A 21,434-nucleotide genomic window follows, 5' to 3' on the forward strand; every position below is an offset into this window, starting at 1 on the left:
ATATATAGACCTCTACCTTTTGATGACGCTTGATGTCATTCGGGGTCAAGGCACCGAGGCTAATAATATATTTTTTTAGGTGGTTATTACACAATAGATTGACAAAGCGCATCATCGGGAGCATCCATCGCTTTCACGATACTTGTTGTTAGGAGTTTACTAAGGAGTTATAATGCTAGGGTAAAAATGATTGAAAAGTACCAAACAAATATTTGTGCAAATGGGGTGTCACTGGGCCAATTGTTGTACTGCTCATTTGACACTTTACAGTAAAACTTGTTGTTCAAATGTCATACGTTGGCAGTCATTTAGTCCAGCCCAAAAAGGGACCTTTTTACACAATCCAATATCAGTATCATAATTTAAGATTCAATGTGACAGACTTTCAATTGATTTAAGGGCTTCTAATGCTCACACCCACATCAAAGATGATAAACAGTCTCGGAAAACCACAATGGGATTTAAATCAGGCAACATTCATTTTAATTTGTTCCCAGCATTCATAAGCACTTTTTATATTGATCATTAATTGTTCATCATAATCCATAAATAAACATTTTAAAATGTATTTACAGGGCTCGAAATTAACTTGTTTTTCTACTTGCAAAACATTGCGAGCTGCTTTAATACCAACTCGCAACATCAAAACAGTCTCGCAATTTTGCAGGAAACATAAAAAAGTTCGGACATTAATTTAGTTCTATTAAAACAAAATCAAAAGTTTCTTAACATACACATTTTATTTCTGCAATCATACAAATATATCATTTCCTTGGACCATAAGGGCATTGTTTTCGAATATAAGTGTGTCGTGTTCACTCAGAAAACAAAGTTTAAGTGTCAGTTTGGGATATTTTTAATGGGTTTAAAACTTTTCAAATATTAAAAAAATCACTATGTATCGTGTGTTGAGTGCGACGTCACCAAAATACAAATCAACGGTTAACTTTACTTCATCTTTCGTATTTTTTTTCCGTCTGTATGCAAAAAGAACTAATTATGTTTGGGCTTCGACGCCATGTCTGTTCAAGTTCAATGAACAATGTGAATAGTCAACTGTTTCACGTTCTTTGTTCCAATACTATCCTCGTATCTGTACTATAAGTATACCAGTCTACATACAAGGTGTGCGCTTCCGCATACAGGTATTCAGACGTTCTATAAATTGACCTACGCAGGGCTCGAATTTAACTTTTGTTTCTACTTGCAAAAATTGCGAGCAGCTTTAATACCAACTCGCAAAATCAAAACATTCTTGCAATTTTGATGGAAACATAAAAAACCCTTGGTTTTTAGTTATTCTATTTAAACAAATAAAAGTACTTAACATGTATACACTTTTATTTCTGCAACCATACAAATATCAGTTCCTTGTATCACATTAGGTTGATTGACCATCTTCATCTATAACAGTTTTTAGTTCTTATTTTAAGTTATTTTTCCACTAATTCCACTTTTTCATAGAAGGGTTTAAATCTGTTTTTTCTAACTAACCGTTAACTTGCTTTATCTTTTGTATTATGTATATTTGTGTTATTTCCGTCTGTGGGAATAAAGTGACAAGTTATTTTTTCGCTTCAATGAACATGTGAATAGTCGACTGTTTTCACTTCCTTTGTACCAATACCACCCGCGTGTCTGTATATACCAGTCTACATACAAGGCGCGCTTACGCATAAGGGTTCTTGGGCGTTCTATAATTGACCTAAGATTTAGTGATCATGTGTCGAGCAGCATTATACCTACTCATTTCTTTTCACTATTTACTTGCAAAAAATACTAGTGGCTTAAACTTGACTCGCATTCGGTATTTTTTACTCGCATTTTGCGAGTGTGCGAGTGTTAATTTCGAGCAGCTACGGTTTAGCGTTCATGACGTCGAGTGCATTTATATTACTAGTTTTTTTCCCACTATTTATGTACTCGCAAAAAAATACTAGTGGCTTAAAACTTAACTCCTAATCAGTATCTTTCACTGGCATTTGCGAGTGTGCGAGTTGTTAATTTCGAGCCCTGATTTACAATTTCTTTTGAACATTCTCTCCAAATGCTTTGTGACACTATTTCCATATTCTATCAGAAATTGTTTTTTGTTTTGGCTCTTTTAATTCACTCTATGGTGTGATGAAGATACAAAAAAGTATGTCAGGGACTCTGATTTTCTCATTAATTATTTTAAGATAAAGAGTTGTACATTTCATGCAAATTAAATATGCTTCAAAACATTAAGGGTATTGCACATGCTTGATATAGTTTCTTTGTGTCTCACATCACTGAAGCACAAGCTGCTATCTACTGTTGTGCAAATGTCAAATTATAATCTAACTTTCATTTTAGTGAAGTATTTAGTACAAATACCATTTCATAATTATTTGATGAGTTGATAAACTTTTTACCTGAGAAATGGGGTATATTTTCAATAAGTTGCCAGTAGCAGACATGGGGTAATCATAATTGTTAATCTTTTCATCATGATTATTAATTGATTACTTTTTTCATTAATCATGGATTGATCATTAATTATAGCTTTTGTATTACTTAAATAATAATTTTATAGATTACCTCTACAAGAGGTCATTACTCATTTTATTTTATGATTATGATTACTTTTGACCAAAAAGCAGATTCAATTTCAATCATGAAGACAAATGACACATTAACAACATCAGACACTTGCCAACTTCTCATGTAGTTAATTTATTACTAAGTGGTGTAGATCTCTGATAGCTCTCGGTCCGAGGGGTATTTAAAGGGATTAAGTCTGAACAATAGTTCTTATTTGGAACTTGCCTACAACTGGTTTTTTCCACTAATTTACATGAGGTACAAATAAAATTGACCTAGATCCACGGGAATGCGTTGTTATTCCCCCTACAGGTGAAATGGAGGGGACTTATGGTTTTGCTCTGTCTGTCAGTCAGTCAGTCAGTCATCAGTCACACTTTTCTGGATCCTGTGATAACTTTAAAAGTTCTTCATATTTTTAATGAAACTTGAAAATATTGGATAGATGGAATATGGAGATTATGCACGTCACTTCATTTTGTTTCCTACATCAAGAATTATGGTTGCGATGGCAACAAATAGATTATAAATATTGCTTGAAAAAATAGTGGATCCTGCGATAATTTTTAAAGTTCTACATATTTTTTCATTGAAACTTGAAACATGGATAGAAGGCAACATGGAGATTATGCATGTCAATTCATTGTGTTCCAATAGTCAATAATTCTGATTGGTATGGCAACAAATAGACTAGAAATATTGCTGAAAATGGTGGAGTTTCATCGGTATTGGACTTATATTGCTTGAAAATAGTCTTGTTCAAACTAAGTAAGTACGGTACCAGAATAGTCCTGTGACAGTAGGGGTCATAATGGTAAAAAGTTTATTGTACCTAACGATTAGTTGAGTTCCAAATACAGTCTATTGCATTGATGATCTGCATTTATGCAAAAAATAAGTGTTGGAGCTTAATTAGGTGTGGGAACAGTTAAGTAATCAGTCAAATAATTGATTTCATGAGAATTTTAGTGAACCATGTTAACCCATGTATACAAGTTACATTTTAAAAAAGCAATTCATGCAACTTCTGCACCAGTTGAGAGACTCTGGCATTTTCTTTCCTTTCTGATAGAAGTTGAATGAGTGACCGCACTTTTCAAATGCCCATGAACATCAAATGCAATAATCGTGCAAGTACCATGCATCTTCTTTTTGTGCAAGTTATAGGAATAAGAATTAAGGGTGTCACGGTACTCTGTGGGACGGTATATCGTAATAGTCTCCTCTCAGTACGGTGCATGATACGCCTTCGAGTGCGTATGGTACGGTCAGCATTTTCATATGCGCCAACGGCGCCAAGTAAACTTTAAATGTTTGGATGTTGTAACAATACGCGGCAAGAAAGATTTCATTGGCGCAATCAATAAAATATGTGGCACAGTATTGGATCAATGTTAACGGAAATTCTCCCAATATCATCTCATATCACATTTTAAATGACAAATTTTGTAATCATGAATTTAAAATAAAAAAAACATTTTTTTACAAATTAAAGAAATGAATGTATGTAGAGGTCTTTAAATAAAATTGAAAAAATGGTTTAAAATGGTTTGTATGTTGTTTCCATCTGACAATACGTATCCCATTACGTATTGTATCGTACACACTGTACCGCGATACGTATAGTAATGAAGGGGAGCGTATCATGACACCCTTAATAAGAATAGGATTTTTTTTTATAGATGAACAGTGGTTGATAAAGGGTCTAGAAGCCCAAATATTATTAAATGCATGAATTAATACATTTGTAATCAATTTGATCACTTTGGTTGAGATTACCAATTAATAATATATCAATGAAAAAAAACATTAATCATGTTAAAAAATAAGTTAAAATCATTAATTTCATTGATTTTTTTTCGAGTTATTGACCACATGTTTGCCCAGTTGCAACTGAGAGTAACATTCTTTTGTGACATAGACATTTTGCTTCACTTCATTATAAGAGCTATCACACCTGCAGTTTATAAATTAACTAATAAGATAAGCTATTGGGGGACATCACCGACCCCAGTAGACAGATTATCTCCAGAGCCAATTAAATATGCAGGTTTTGTTTTTTGCTATAATTAGCACATGCTTAACAGTTACATGTATATGTTTCAATTGTACTTTCTCGTGGAAGCTGTCTAAGCCAGCTTTTACCTTACCTGACCTTTGTAAGACAGACTGTCCAATAAAATTTCCTGCGGCTAGACACAAATAAAGACACTTCATTTATTCCATTGGCTGATTTGAGCGATATATATATTATATATGGTATGTCAATAAAAGATTCTTATTGTGTTTTCAACAATATCATGAAAATATTATTTTTGATTATTTCACCATATTGACGTTTCCAAATGTGTGGGGAATGCTTGCAAAAAAAATAATGATGTTATAATATATTATACATTTTGGGAAGTAATTTAAGTATTTCTTTGGGGGGGGGGGGGGGGACTGAGACCGCTGAGACTTGCGAAATGTGACCCATTTTTATACTGGAACTCTGATAAAGTACACCCATTTTGATACAAGATTTTTTTTAAAGCATACCCATTTGTATACGATACCATTGAGAATGTGGACCAATTTCAATACAAGAAGTTTTATAAACTGGACCCATTTAAAATACTAGAATTTGATAAAGTGGACACAGTTCATACTTGAATTTTAATTTCTGTCATATCAATACAGTATACTTATTGAATTTGCTATGATATCTTTAACACTACTGAAATTTACTTTTTGATACCCATTTATATGGTGTGCGGTAAAAATGCCAGAGGTAAAAATGCCAGCGGTAAAAGTGCCAGAGGTAAAGTGGTAAAAATGCCATAGGTAAAAATGCCAAAGGTAAAAATGCCAGACGTTATATAGTAAAACAGATTTTTGAGCAATATTTTTTAAGGATATTGAGTATTGTACGGAAACATTTTTTTTTTTAATTGAACATGTTGTTAATGGTTGGGAATTTGTGTTTCTTTGATGAATCGGTCATTAAAGAAAACTTGTTAAATTCATTGTAAAAGGATATTGAGTATTGTACGGATACATTTTTTTAATTAAACATGTTGTTTGAGAATAATGTGTCAGTAATACATGTTATTTTATATTGTATTCTAAAGATTCACATGCTTTTTTTAAGAAATGAAAGATTCAAATGTGTCTTATTCATATTGTTTATGTGTCTTAAATGTGTCTTATTTATATGTGACTACGTGCTTATTTTTTGAAGAAATGAAAGATTCATATGTGTCATAATTGTATTTTATCCATGTATTAAATGTGTCTTATTTAAGACTACAGGCTATACCGCCAGTGCGATGCAATAGATCTTATTTCTTAATCTCCACTTTAACACTTAGCGCTGTCTTTAATAAGGCTACCTCTATTTCAAGGACAGATTACTGAAAACTAAATAAAAAGTACAACGGTGATGTTGATCCATGTTGATGTTGATTCTAGCTAGATCATATTTAAGTAAATTATATTAGTTCGGAATTATACAATTGCGTATGCTATGCTTAGAATATATAGACATTTATTAAAATTTATTAATTGTACTGATATCCACATCAAATAATGATTTTACCTGTATTATTTGCCATTGAACGCGTATTTAAAATAATAATGGTAAATAAAACGGATGCTTGCAATAATTGTCATTAACTTTTTCAAATGGTATAAATATAAGACAATGGTAGAGCGTTTACTATTTATTGAAGTTTTTTTAAGGTACACAACAATTTAGCAATAAATGAAATCAGTTATTTTGGCAGTAAATCCAATTTTTCCAGTACAGTAGCCAGGTGCCTGTGTATTGAGCTAATAAGATAGTGATCAACACAGCAGGTTGCTAATACACAGTGTAGACTTCCCCTGACTTTTATTCGAGCACAATAAATCCCAATATTATAAAATTAACAGAACAGAACAGCGAGTTTATTTGCGACATAAGCATATACAGCTAAACATCAAACTACCATAATAATAAATACACAATACACATGCATCAAAATAACACCAAAAATATGTTTATGCATTTTGTACAAATATATGACTTGTGAGAATGTGTGATGTAAGAGAAAGCTCTTTCTGTTTTAACAAAGTTAAGTGAATTTTTAAAATCCGCAATTGATAAAGAAAAAAATACAGTTAGATGTTATGTACAAAATTTTAGTTGTGGGGGGAAAATTTAATCTCTAAAAAATCTTTATATTATCTGCTCTAAGTTTAAATGCTATAATTAGCAAGACGTATCAATACATGCCTCATTTAACAATCTATTATGCATTTATATATAAGCAAATTTCTGATTTCAATAGTTTTATGGTTTCCCATATTTATGCCCCCTTCAAAGAAGAGGGGGTAGATTTTTTGTACATGTCGGTCAGTCCGTCCGTCCACCGAATGGTGACGTATATCATTTGATGTATATCAAAGTTATAATGGCAGACACAGTATGGTGCCAGATAAGAGATTAGCCCTCCCCAATTAAATCAACTTTTTATAATAATTTAAACATTTATAATTTGACTTCATTCTCATTCAAAATCTTACTTTGTGTAAATTAGTATAAATAATGGTTTGTTTATTTTGTGTAGTTAAAATCATCGAAGAATGTGCTTAATTAAAAAAGTGCTTCAGTTTTATAAGTTAAGGAAAGTTTTAATAAATTGATCATTTAATATATGATTTAATTTATAAATTTAGTTTTGAAACAAGAGTCATTTAATAATTAAGATAAGAATTTAATTAATAATTTAATTTTAATCCATTGATCAAGGAATATTAAATCTAAGAATTTAATTTAAAACAGGTACTTGTTGATCAATTTATAATATAGGAAGATAATTTAATAAGGTGTCTTAGCTCAGGTAATATTAAATACCACACAATACCTGGAAATAAGACAGCATTTTGTCTTATTACCAGTTATTGTGTGGTGTAAATGGTGGATTGGTTGTTTATTGTCTTTCTGTGTTCATTTGCTTAAATATGACAATGAATTTATAAAAATGAAGCTCATTCTATTACAAGAAAAGGAATTTTGTATAATGGAAGAGTTTTTAAGTTACAATATTCATGTAACACACATAAATCCTATTTTAAAGGGAACTGGCTGTCAACTGCAGTAGTCTTTTGTATCTTATGGAGAAATTGCCATTATTACATTATGCAGTAACAAGTCAACTAAACAGCCTGAATGTTGTTGGGTTAAAATGGTTAAAATGCTGATAGAAAGAAAAAGAATTCACATATGAAACATTATAAATTGCATGCTTATGTGCCTTCTTTATAAATTCCATGAGGCCTTTATATTTTATGCCCCCGGTAGGGTGGCATATAGCAGTTGAACTGTCAGTATGTCAGTCTGTCCGTCCGTCCGAAAAAAAATTAACGTTGGCCATAACTTTTGCAATATTGAAGATAGCAACTTGATATTTGTCATGCATGTGTATCTCATGAATCCGCACATTTTGAGTGGTGGAAGTTCAAGGTCAAGGTCATTCTTCAAGGTCAAAGGTCAAATTGCGGCACAGTAGGGGGCATTGTGTTTCTGATGAACACATCTCTTGTTTTATCTAAATTTAGAATAGCATATAATACATTTCATATTATTTGGTGTTCATCTGATATGCTCATTTGTATTTTCAGTTTGGCCATGCCCAGGAGGGAGTGACTGAGTTATGGGGTGCAGAAGAAGCACAAGCCATCTCGACATGATGAATCATCCCCAACAGCGCTTGAGGATGGTTTCCTGCTCAATGAGGATGAATCCATAACTGAGAACTGAGGATGATACTTCTCCCAACACTGCATTGTATGAAGACAAAGCAACTCAGTGTGGTTAGTCATCGTCAACAACAGAACCAGACTCAGCTGACGTTGGAGACTGTCAAGTTGAGATCACTGTGCCTATCAGGGTTGAGTGTTACATACTGAACGAAGTGATCCAAAGCAATTTATTGTCAATACGCACGCTAGAGACCTGGACATTCGCTTTTTACATTCAGATCAAAGCATGGCAAAACATATTTAAGGATGAAAGTATGTGTTAATGAAGCAGGACACACTACTGAATATGTTCATGGTTAGGAAGTTGCCCAGAACCATTTTTTGTGGGAACAAATTTCTAGTGATTATCTTTTTGCCCTTTAGCTCACCTGAGCACAATGTGCTAATGGTGAGCTTTTTTGATCGCCTTTTGGCAGTCGTGGAGTGCGTGTTGTGTGGCGTCAACATTTGCCTTGTAAACAATCTTGAGGCCACATTAATTGTCCAAACTTCATGAAATTTGGTCAGAACATTTTTCCAAATGAAATCTTGGACAAGTTAAAAAATTGTTCCGGTTTATTGTCCGTCATCATGAAACTTGTTCAGAAGATTTGTCAAAATGATATCTTGGGCAAGTTCAAAAATGGTTCCGGTTGGTTCAAAAACATGGGCACCAGGGGGTGGGGCATTTTTCCTTATATGTCTATATATAGCTATAGAAAAACCTGGCATCCGGACAATCTCTCCTACAGACAATCGCTCCTACGCTAAATTTGATAGGGCGGACGGTCGCTCCTACGATGTTTTGACAGGGCGGACAGTCGCTCCTACGATGTTTTGCAAGGGCGGACAGTCGCTCCTACGATGTTTTGACAGGGCAGACAGTCGCTCCTACATTATTTTGCCAACCCGGACAATCGCTCCTACATTATTTTGTCAACCCAGACAGTCGCTCCTACATTATTTTGACTCCACGGCAAAATGTAGTGTACGCCGATCAAAGGCTAACACCTATGATTAACCGACAATTAAAATTGCCAACTTGTGTCGAAAAATGCAAAATAAGCCAGATATTTAAATTTGAAATCGAAAATGTCTGTACATTTGAATTCGCCATTATGTTGCATTTCATGAATTTTGTATTCAATGTATAATTGATTGAAGCGATTGAATAATTTGGAAAGTTCTAGTGATGTCGTTTAAATTTGTGAAACTACGATGATATAAGGTATAAAATACGCATCTTATGTATCATTGGCAGGATAGCTCAGTTGGCTAATGCGTTTTTTACTTCGAGTCCTGCTGCGGGCTACTTTTGTTTTCCTTTTTTAAATTTTATTTTTGATTTTTTACTGGAGCTTTTAAAATTTAATGTTTACATTTATCAATATAAAGCATTTAATGACAAACTTCAAAACATGCCAAAATCTGTGAAAAGGCCCCTTTAATGTGACGCCATTCTGTAATCTTTATGCACGGTTGGCACATCATAGGTGTCAAAGTGGTCATTATCGATTGATACTACCATTGTTGTTATAGCAATTATTGATTTAATGCGGTTTTTATGTTTATTCCATTCGCAAAATGGCACTTATTCCAATAAATGTAATATAGGAAAGAATGTCCCTGATAGGAATAATGTAGGAACCATTGTCCAAAGTGCCCTTATAACTACCTTATATTTACAGAATCGACAAACTGTAACATAGTTTGTCAGTAAGTAAATTAATTAATTAAAATCAAATTGATCGGCTCATGTTAATTAAATTGGCTTTCTGTTAACAGGTTGGCAATTATAATTGTTGATTAATTATAGGTGTAAGCCTTTGATCAGCGAATAATATGTTTTGCCTTGGAGTCAAAAATAATGTAGGAGCGATTGTCCGGGTTGACAAAATAATGTAGGAGTGATTGTCCGGGTTGGCAAAATAATGTAGGAGCGACTGTCCGCCCTGTCAAAACATCGTAGGAGCGACTTTCCGCCCTGTCAAAACATCGTAGGAGCGACTGTCCGCCCTGTCAAAACATCGTAGGAGCGACTGTCCGCCTTGTCAAATTTAGCGTAGGAGCGATTGTCCGTAGGAGCGATTGTCCGGGATTCGAAAAACCTTTTTAACACTCTATAGAGTGTCCCAATGATATCATGAAAAACATGGCCACCAAGGGGCGGGGCTTTTTCCTTACATGACTTTGGTAAAAACATGTTAACACTCTCAGTCGCATTTATAGTCCAATCTCCATGATGAAAAATTCTTATGTGATTATGAATTTTCTTCAGCAACATTAATACCCTGCCCCATACGATAATGGCTCTTATGCTTACATGTTTGTTGCCTGCATAACTGCAGAATATTAGCTGTTTTCTCCCGATATGTTATTAATTTTGTAATATCAACAACTTGCTTAATACGTGTAATAAATTGCTTATTTTTTATGCCAGTTGTATTGATATGTGTTTATGAATGATGAAGTTTTGATGAAATATCATTAAATTGTAAAAACTATGTTCATGCATTCTTTTATTGCACAGACTAAAATTAAACCTATCTCGCCAAAACCACTGGATGCGCGAGAGTTTGCCGATATTTGGCGAGCTGCCTATCTCTGTTATCTCTGTTATCTATGTCTCTGATAAAACTAATTACTGCTGTGTTGTTTTTTTCATCCTTTCCATTTGTCTCTTATATGTCTGTCAAATACAGGGCATATTAAGGCTCGATTGGTCATTGTCGGCTCGGGTACTACTTACATTTACCCCGGGTACTCTTAAGTATACTTACATGTACCCAGGGTACGGTAAATATACTAAAACGTACCCGGGAATTTAAAGCTTAATCGGTCGTTGTCGGCTATTTTTATGTCCCCCACTATAGTAGTGGGGGACATATTGTTTTTGCCCTGTCTGTTGGTCTGTCTGTTGGTCTGTCTGTTTGCGCCAACTTTAACATTTTGCAATAACTTTTGCTATATTGAAGATAGCAACTTCATATGCTTGTGTATCTCATGAAGCTGCACATTTTGAGTGGTGAAAGGTCAAGGTCATCCTTTAAGGTCAGATGTCAAATATATGTGGCCAAAATCGCTCATTTTATGAATACTTTTGCATTATTTAAGATAGCAACTTGATATTTAGCATGCATGTGTATCTCATGGAGCTGCACATTTTTAGTGGTGAAAGGTCAAGGTCATCCTTCAAGGTCAGAGGTCAAATATATGAGGCCCAAATCGCTTATTTTATAAATACTTTTGCAATATTGAAGATAGCAATTTTATATTTGGCATGCATGTGTATCTCATGGAGCTGCACATTTTGAGTGGTGAAAGGTCAAGGTCATCCTTCAAGGTCAGAGGTCAAATATATGTGGCCCAAATCGCTCATTTTATGAATACTTTTGCAATATTGAAGATAGCAACTTGATATTTGGCATGCATGTGTATCTCATGGAGCTGCACATTTTGAGTGGTGAAAGGTCAAGGTCATCCTTTACAAGGTCAAGGTCAACCTTCAAGGTCAAACGTCATATAGGGGGACATTGTGTTTCACGAAGATAGCAACTTGATATTTGGCATGCATGTGTATCTCATGGAGCTGCACATTTTGAGTGGTGAAAGGTCAAGGTCATCCTTCACAAGGTCAAGGTCATCCTTCAAGGTCAAACGTCATATAGGGGGACATTGTGTTTCACAAACACATCTTGTTTTTAATTAAATATATTCACATTTATGTCAATTTTCTGTAAAATGACCTCTATATTATCGAAACTCATACTCACAAAGCATGTTGAGGCAGTTTTTTTTAAAATAGAAGTTTGTTTAAGATAATCGGTAGCGCGTTTTACGACATAGGATTTTAGGCGGGAATACAACTCGAGTACAGTCTAATATCGACCGGGTACGATTTAGTATATTTACCGTACCCGGGGTACATGTAAGTATACTTAAGAGTACCTGGGGTACACGTAAGTAGTACCGGAGTCGACAATGACCAATGGAGTCCATATTAAGGGATTAATTATGTCATGCCTGCATGGGTGAAAGTATTCCGTATTATTACGGAATTCCGTATTTTTGGGCTTCTCAGAGGTCGTTTTTGTGAATCATGTAAATCCGATGAGATTTTGTTGGGGGGGGGGGGGGGGGGTAGGCCATGTGTCCAGCCATGCCGACAGACAAAATAAACAAAATACGATCGATTCCAGATGCGATTCCAGACGTGCTAAATTGGTTTCCCACTGTTCTGTTAACTCATATCTAATTATAGATTCGACGCGGTCATTGCTTCTCAATTAGTCTATCCCCCTGGGCGTATTGCTCTTTCAGTTTCCATAATCTCGTGAATCGTTCTATCCCTCTGGGCATTATTCGCCCGGTCAGTGCTTTCGTAAATGTCCGTTCCAAGAACGAAAGTCTTCTGCGAATTTCTACAAGAAGGCGTGTTTTGTACCGAACTTTAACGATAACTGCCGAATTGAAAAAAAGCGGTTGTCGTCGTCAGCCATTTTGTCTCGGCGTCTGCTTGCGTTCAAAGTTCAAATTTACACTGAAGTGTCTCGTCGTCTGCTAGCGTTCAAAGTTCAAATTTACAATGAAGTTCTTACCCGTAGGATATAACACACAAGATCTTGAAAAGCAAGCGAAAAACAAATGGAGATGGCAATGGCTGTCTGAATGTGATTCTAAGGGAATGAAATGGACAGATTGGCTTAAAAAGATAGATGTGTGTGGCGTTGCCTATTGTACTTTTTGTGGGAAAACCATCAATTACAAGTCAAACGGAAAGAAAGCTCTGAAGTTGCACTGTGAAGATGGGAATCATCAAAAAATCGCCAATGTAGTGAAAACCAATTCGGTAAGCAGTATTTTAGCAATATAATTTTGTATTCCGTTAATATGATTTGATTATTTATAATTATTGAAGCTGTAATTCTTTTTCATTTTTATATACATAGTACAGTATGCGACAGTAGTCATCATTGTATGCCCCGCCATTCAAAGAATGTTCGTCTGTCCGTGCCTCCGAAGTTTTGTGATGAGCATAGAAGTTTAGTTTTATTTGTTGTATACTTTATACAAGTGAAATATATATACAGTATACACTTATATTTGATAACAGAAAATAGGGTAATTTTTCAAAATTTTAATTTCTGTCAATATCTGTGTAAGTAGTTATACATTGCACAAACACTTCATGTATGGTCACATAATGGTGTATGTACATGCATTACATTTAGAGCCCTGGTGAATGCTTGGGGGAACTGTCATTATATTAAATAATAAGTACACAAGTTATACATTTACTCAAAATACTGTGAATTGTATAGCAATGTTCATCATACTGTGGATAGATCTAGTATTGTTAGTTGAAGTAGATTTAATTAATTACTTCTAACAATTATAACGTGCATGTGTTCTCTTTAAAGGTTCTTCCAGGGTCATCCAAGGCAACAGCGAAGACCGAGTCGATGCAAGACAGGGTAGCCAGACAACGTGCGATCACTGCTGCATTCATAAGTGAGCACTGTCTGCCATTCTCGATAGCCCCAGAACTTCTTGAATTTGCGAAAAGATTGTGTCAAGACAAGGAAGCGCTGGACAGAACAACCATTTCTAGATCTAGCGCCACTTACATAAACACACATGGTGTTGCAAGATGCATGAAAGAAGAATTATCTATAAAACTTAAAGGCCAGGCTATATCATTAAATGTTGACGAAGCTACCAACCATAACAATGACAAGATATTAAATGCTCTGGTTCAATATTATGATGAAGAAACTGGCAAAATAGAAATAGCCCATCTTGGGTCCAGAAAACAGAACTTTGCTACTGCAGCGAACATCCTAGAATCTCTTGAAAGTATTTTGGCAGAGTATGGTCTTCAGTGGTCACAGGTGATAAGTGTCCTGATGGACAATTGTTCAACAATGAGAGGTGTCCGAGGGGGTGTGGAAACCCTTATACGAGCGAAAAACCCAAATCTGCTAGATGTAAGTGGGGATACGGTGCACATGATCAACAATGTTGCCAAGACTTTGCTTAATTGTGTAGACAAAACCATGCCAATGTTTGCTTCAGACATGTTCTATGACATTGAAGAATCACCAAAAGTTAAAGAAATCTTCAGTGAAATACAGAACCTGATGAATGGAAAAACATCTAAGCACTTGATCCGCCCTATATCTAGCAGATTTTTGCAGATGAATGTCGTAGCTTGCAGACTGATGGAATGTATGGACTTCCTGACAGTCTACTACTATGGATATCTGACTGAGGAGGAAAAGACAAAACACAGGTTTGTATTTCCTGTTTTCACAGAAGCATGCATAAGTCTGTTTGTTTCTTCATGATGTAACATGTATAAATGAAATTTGATAATTTATATCAATTAAAAAAATCAAAGTTCTGCATCCTAAAAAAAATTACATGATGTCTATGTTTTGAACTCTAAAATGTTAGTCATTATAATCGTAAAATTTATATGTACTTTTTTCAGACACCTGATAAGCAACATCTTTGAGTCTCATGATGTGACAGTGGAGGCCCAGGCAGCTATAACATTGCTACAGATGTCCCAAGACAGACAGCAGAAGTCAGCCACCAGTACTGAACGAAAGGACCGCATTGTGGATCATCTGTTTCAGAATAGGCGGGAAACTTTTGTTAAATTAAATTTGTATAGAGGACTACTAGACACGTTCCAAGGGTTTGTGAAAACATTTCAAACTGAAAAACCTCTCATTCACACCCTGCACGAGCAAATGGTTGTCATTACAAGAGAGCTGTTGGGAATGTTTATCAAACCTGAGCACATTCCGAACAGCATTACCGACCTCCTAAAACTTGATGTGACGGACAGAAATATACAAAAGCCGGACAGGGACCTTGGAGTTGGGAAGTATGCCTTTACAGACTTGAACAAGGCACGTCTAGACAAACGGTGCAAGTACTGGACTGCACAGCTGTACACTGACTTGCGCACTGGCTACATCATGGCTGCTAAGAAGATGCTGAGTCTTCCATTAGGCAACAAAACTTTGCGGAGACTTGCTGCTCTTGATCCAAAATTGGCCAATCACAGTCAGACCTCAGCATCTTTGAAGTGGCTGTGCCAAAGCTTGCCCAACATGTTTAATGACATGGAAGCTGGTAAACTTGCAGTGGAAGTTGACAGATACTGTGTTAGCCAGCAAGTGAAAGAATTAGCCAGTGAATACAATGATGACAGAATTGACACTGGCTATTGGGGCAAAGTTTTTGGTCTGAAAATAAGTTCAGAAGTGTGTTTCCCCACTCTGAAGAAGTTGATTTCAGCCTTGCTAACAGTGTTCAGTGGACCTTTAATTGAATCCACATTCAATATAATGGATGACATTGTTGAGAAAGACAGAACTGCATTGACTGTGGCCAACTATGAAGCGGTGGCAATCATCAAGACAGCACTGAGGATGAAAAAAACAACCAGCACAAAAATGACAGTGAGCAGAAATCTAATCAAAAGCTGCATTAATGCTTATGCTAACTATCAACATTATTTGAAACAAAAGAAAGAGTTGGAAGAGGAGAAACGTGCTCAGAAGCTAAATACTTCCATCCACTTGCTAAAAATTGAAAAAACCAAACGAATTTCCAAACTTGTTAGATTGAAAAATAAGATTGTCAACAGAAAAAGAAAACAGAATGACTCTGGACAGGGACAAAGGTTCAAACGCATAAAAATGTTGTAAACATGTGATGCAAAAAGATGTTTGATTTTTAAAAGAATGGCATTTGGTTTTTAGGACTTGAAATTTAATTTTGATGAATCCTAAATGCAGAATTGTTTGTAAATAAAATGATTGTTTTTCTTTTGTATCTTAATCCTAAATGCTTATGATCCCTGATGAATCTATAGTTTTCATGAAAAATGTCTATAAAGTACATTTAACTTGCAGAAATTTACAACTATTGATGCCTTTGAACTAACTGTTATTAAATAGTGATACTCTGTCTGTTATGGACAGATTTTCAATTTTTATTGTTCATAATTAAACATTTATAGTAATTCTTTAAGTAAGGAGTGTATGCTTAGTAAACAAAATTAATAGATTAAATGACTGAATAAAGTTATTGTACATGTACAAACATAATCATTGTTTGTTTTCCATTGTATGCATGTTAAGTAAGCTGCAAGAATTACTGTCAACATATGTTGGTCTTATACTTGTTGAGGATAGCTTCCTATTTGCAAATCAATTTGCCATCCTTCAGGAGTTTCCGGGGGCCTTTGGACCCCTGACCAGGCCTTGGACCAACTTGGGGCCCTGCCTATAACATTTTATCTACATGAAATTTTAAAGAAATAGATAGTGATATTTTCTAGCCAAACTAACTGTTATTCTGTTTTGAATCACTAAAAAATACAGGTGTCTTTAAGCTCAGGAGAATTGATTTCTTTGTTTCAAATAAGATAAAATGCAGGAGCTTCCGGGGGCCTCCGGCCCCCTGGACCCCGGGCCAGGGCACTTGCCCTGGACCCACCGGGGGCCCTATCGGCCCCCAGGCCCCCAGATTTTAGTTTCAGTATTTTGGGAATTTTCAACTTTCACCCATGTGCCTGGGGTCGGGCAGCTTCCAGTACTTTGTCCAGAGTATTAGTCTTTAACTATATCACCTATTCACATGAAACTTCATATATGCATATATGGATAGATCTCACTGATTAGAAGTTCAGTGCACAAGAACTATAGCTATAGCCCCTTCATTACTTTATTTATCTCACTTTTTTAGTGTCCGGGTCATAACGTAATTACAATAAGACCCATTTACATCAAACTTCGAACAAAGGTAGGTTGTGGTGTATAGAAGTGCAGCGTTCAACAATCATAAGTCGAGAACTCTGGCTTGCATATTTCACAATTCTATGCCTTTGTTGGTTTCACATTTTTTCTTGGTTTCCTGTTTTCCTGAAACTACTAGTTCATGATTGAAAATTAAGTTTTTATTACATTTAGAAAGGAAATCATACTGCTTATATGGGTTATATCAAATATTTCAGTTGTGTGTGGTATATTGTATTTTATACACAATAATGAAACGTGATATAAGTCCTTGGTGTTATATGTCTGTTTGTTTAGAGGGAAAAAGACAGCACAGGAACTAACGTCTGGGATATCATATCCTTATCAGAAAACAAAACAGTTAATAACTGAAACTGCAAATATAACTAAAATGTATTTAAACATCATCGATTCTATTGGAGAAGTGGTGTGTCCCATAATTGAAACTAGCCAGTACAGTATGTTTCAAGAATACTCCCGCATGTCTCTGCTAATAACGCTACCAGTGCACGGTGTTGTTAAAGATAAAAAACAAACAACTGCAATAACAAAACAATGAACCTAACACACTGCCCTAATCAGGCATTTTGTGTAAAAAAAACACAACTTGTGGAATGTAACCGGTACACTAAGGTACGACATTGCACCGAAAATGTTTGCAAGGTAAATTTCTAGGAAAAAAACCTCCAAAACTGTTACACGGGAATAAACAGCAAAAGAAATACAATTCCGAATGACAATAATTATGCTTCCAATGTTATTGTCTTTCTGGATTGTATTTATCATCACAGAAATGGATAAAAGCAACGTTTGGATTATCAAAAGGTAAATGTAATATATTTTCGAGATAAGTCACTATATTATTTATACAGTCTTTCAAAATTATGGAACGTTTTAAATTCATCTTTCCAGAAATAGCAATATGTGGGGTTAATCTCTTTCAAAAAGACATTTTATTCAACGTAACGTACCGAGTTATGAAAATATAAAAATTATAAATTGATTTTGAAACCTTAAAAAGAAAACATTAATTATTTAATAAAGTTTGGTGTCTTTTACTCTTTATACAATGGAATATATTGCAATGGGTATAAACTGTTTATTGAAGTCTGATCCCCCCCTCTCTTCTCTGGTCAAACTCCCATTGGAGTTCTTTATAAATTGGAGTTAAACGGGGATCCCCCGTCAAACACCCATTGGAGTTTAATTTAAATGGGGGATTGACGGGGTCCCCCGTGAAAACCCCGTTGGAGTTTAATGGATATGGGAGATGGACGGGATCCCCCGTCAAAACCCCACGGGGGAAGAAAATCTACAAACACTTTATTTTCTTATTAAAGTACATATTTCTTACAATTATAACTTAAACATGTGTATTTGTAAACATTGAAACAGAAAACAAAGCATAATATTTAAATTACATTTTTTGTAAAATATAGGTAAAATTCTCCCGTCTGGAAAAAACATCCGTTGGAGAATTGCAATTCTTAACGGGGGAGCCAAAACCCCGTTGGGATCCAACGGGGGATGGCAACTTTATCATCAAATAACTCTACTTTCCAAAAACATTTTAACTCTTTTTTTTCAATTATATGTATGTACTCAATGCCCCCTACAAATATGCAAAATTTCATAACAATTGTTCAATAAATAAAAAAAATAAGTTTGCAAATAATCTGGATTTGCAAACTTAATCTGGATACTGTTAACTGTGAATATCTTAAATAAAATGGTATGGCCCTTGTACTCTCCAATTCCCCTTTTTACATTATATGAAAATGCATTTGAATCCCTTAAATACGTCCATAGTTATGTTCAGCACCAAAAGAAGGGGAATGTAAAAAAGAAGAAAAGGGAAATAACTCGAAAATAATAACATGAAAGACTTAGGTCTTTTATTTTGCACATTTCTAAATGTGCTCTAAATTTCCTTTATCAAAATTTTGTTTAAAAACCTTCAAGTCTCAGAATGTTTTTCACCGCAAAAAATGATAAAAGGCAATAACTCTGTAAATCCTGATGTGTGAGTTACGGTCCTTGTTCTCTATGCTTCCTCTTAATGCACTCTATCCTTACATGAAGTCTCAGTTAGATAGCTTAAATACCTCCTGAGTTTGAATCTGCACAAAAGCGGGAAATACTGACGGATAAAAAGACAGACGGAAGGACGAATGAACGGACGATGCGTAAATATATATGACTTCCTTGAGGGAATAAAATGCTCATAATCATCTTCTCCTTCTTCATCTTCAAAGCCGTTTGTGTTTGTCGTCGTCGTTACCAGTTTAATCATATAAATAAACAGATTATCACATTCCTATACCTGGGCACTTGTTTAGTGCGCACGATTTTGTTTCATTGTGTGACCCAGTGCAGTCGCCGCCGCCATCTTTCGGGACAGGGTTGCTGCAGCTTCTGCCTCGTGTCACGTGTCCTGTTCCACACGTGACGTCACATCCGCTCCACGTGGTCCACAATGTCCAGCCTCCGTCAACTGTCAATAGTATTATATTAAACATTATGTTAAGTGTCTTCATCATCATCCCCAATCCCCCTCATCCTCAACATCCTTATCCTTATCATCCTAATCCTAATTATCACCATTATCACCATCATCATCATCATAATCATCATCGTCGTACTCGTCGTCGTCATCGTCGTCGTAGTTGTAGTCATCATCATCTTCTTCTTCTTCTTTTTCATTATGATCAACATCATGTACAGCTGCAACATAAACATTACAAATACCGACATGTTCATCACAAACTCGGTCGCCTTTTTGTTTGCGGTCCATGTTACCGCACATTCAATAAATAGTCAAAAACAAAAAATATTTCTGCAGAATCCATGTTAAACTGTCAGCTTAACTATAGAGATTCACACATGAAGCGAATGTCATCCAAGTTAAATTGATCTACTTTGTTTCATAGACCTGACCTGGGACAACATCTATAACAAATAGTAGGTATCAGTTAAATCTATCGCAATTCTTATCGTAAATATAACTAAGCAACAATCTGTTTGTCCAGTATATATGACAACATCACTTTACCTGGACATGGGTTTAGTGTGCACGCTTTTGTTTCATTGTGTGTTCCACTACAGTCGCTGCCGCCATATTTCGGGACAGGGTTGCTGCAGTTTCTGCCTCGGGTCAAGTGGCCTGTTCCACACGTGACGTCACATCCGCTCCACGTGGTCCACAATGTCCAACCTCCGTCAACTGTCAATAGTATTATATTAAACATTATGTTAAGTGTCTTCATCATCATCCCCAATCCCCCTCATCCTCAACATCCTTATCCTCATCATCCTAATCCTAATTATCACCATCATCACCATCATCATCATCATCATAATCATCATCGTCGTCGTCGTCATCGTCGTCGTAGTTGTAGTCATAATCTTCTTCTTCTTCTTCTTTTTCATTATGATCAACATCATGTACAGCTGCAACAAAAAAATTACACATACCGACATGTTCATCACAAACTAGGTCGCCTTTTTGTTTGCGGTCCATGTTACATCACATTCAATAAATAGTCAAAAACAAAAATATTTCTGCAGAATCCATGTAAAACTGTCAGCTTAACGATATAGATTCAAACATGAACCGAATGTCATCCAAGTTAAATTGATCTACTTTGTTTCATAGACCTGACCTGGGACAACATCTATAACAAATAGTAGGTATCAGTAAAATCTATCGCAATTCTTATCGTAAATAAAACTAAGCAACAATCTGTTTGTTAAGTATATATGACAACATCACTTTACCTGGACATGGGTTTAATGTGCACGCTTTTGTTTCATTGTGTGTTCCACTACAGTCGCTGCCGCCATATTTCGGGACAGGGTTGCTGCAGTTTCTGCCTCGGGTCACGTGACCTGTTCCACACGTGACGTCACATCCGCTCCACGTGGTCCACAATGTCCAGCCTCCGTCAACTGTCAATAGTATTATATTAAACATTATGTTAAGTGTCTTCATCATCATCCCCAATCCCCCTCATCCTCAACATCCTTATCCTTATCATCCTAATCCTAATTATCACCATCACCATCATCATCATAATCATCATCGTCGTCGTCGGCGTCATCGTCGTCGTAGTTGTAGTCATAATCTTCTTCTTCTTCTTCTTTTTTATTATGATCAACATCATGTACAGCTGCAACAAAAAAATTACACATACCGACATGTTCATCACAAACTAGGTCGCCTTTTTGTTTGCGGTCCATGTTACATCACATTCAATAAATAGTCAAAAACAAAAATATTTCTGCAGAATC

The 21,434-nt window shown here is 35.4% G+C and overlaps 2 protein-coding genes across 22 annotated transcripts in view; one reads left to right on the forward strand and one right to left on the reverse strand.

Annotated features, from left to right (window-relative positions):
* LOC127837303 (SCO-spondin-like) overlaps window positions 1-21,434 on the reverse strand; it is a 192,545-nt gene that overhangs the window by 71,330 nt on the left and 99,781 nt on the right. For 12 of the 21 annotated variants that reach the window (XM_052364240.1, XM_052364239.1, XM_052364229.1 and 9 more), the window contains 2 exons: window positions 20,922-21,092; window positions 20,197-20,367 (listed from right to left, as the gene is read on the reverse strand). The exons of 3 other annotated variants lie outside the window; for them this stretch is intronic. In XM_052364240.1, the coding sequence (XP_052220200.1) occupies window positions 20,197-20,367; window positions 20,922-21,092 (342 nt within the window). The remainder of the gene's footprint in view (window positions 1-20,196; window positions 20,368-20,921; window positions 21,093-21,434) is intronic. 6 more of the 21 variants (XM_052364237.1, XM_052364234.1, XM_052364236.1 and 3 more) reach the window with 2 other exon arrangements.
* On the forward strand, window positions 12,485-16,454 carry LOC127837305 (uncharacterized). The gene is made up of 3 exons (XM_052364244.1): window positions 12,485-13,177; window positions 13,749-14,620; window positions 14,822-16,454. The coding sequence occupies exons 1-3, from the start codon at window positions 12,914-12,916 to the stop codon at window positions 16,050-16,052; spliced, it is 2,367 nt and encodes a 788-aa protein (XP_052220204.1). The 5' UTR covers window positions 12,485-12,913; the 3' UTR covers window positions 16,053-16,454.

The sequence above is a fragment of the Dreissena polymorpha genome, chromosome 7 (genome assembly GCF_020536995.1).
Source record: "Dreissena polymorpha isolate Duluth1 chromosome 7, UMN_Dpol_1.0, whole genome shotgun sequence".
In the NCBI taxonomy this organism is placed as follows: Eukaryota; Metazoa; Mollusca; class Bivalvia; order Myida; family Dreissenidae; genus Dreissena; species Dreissena polymorpha.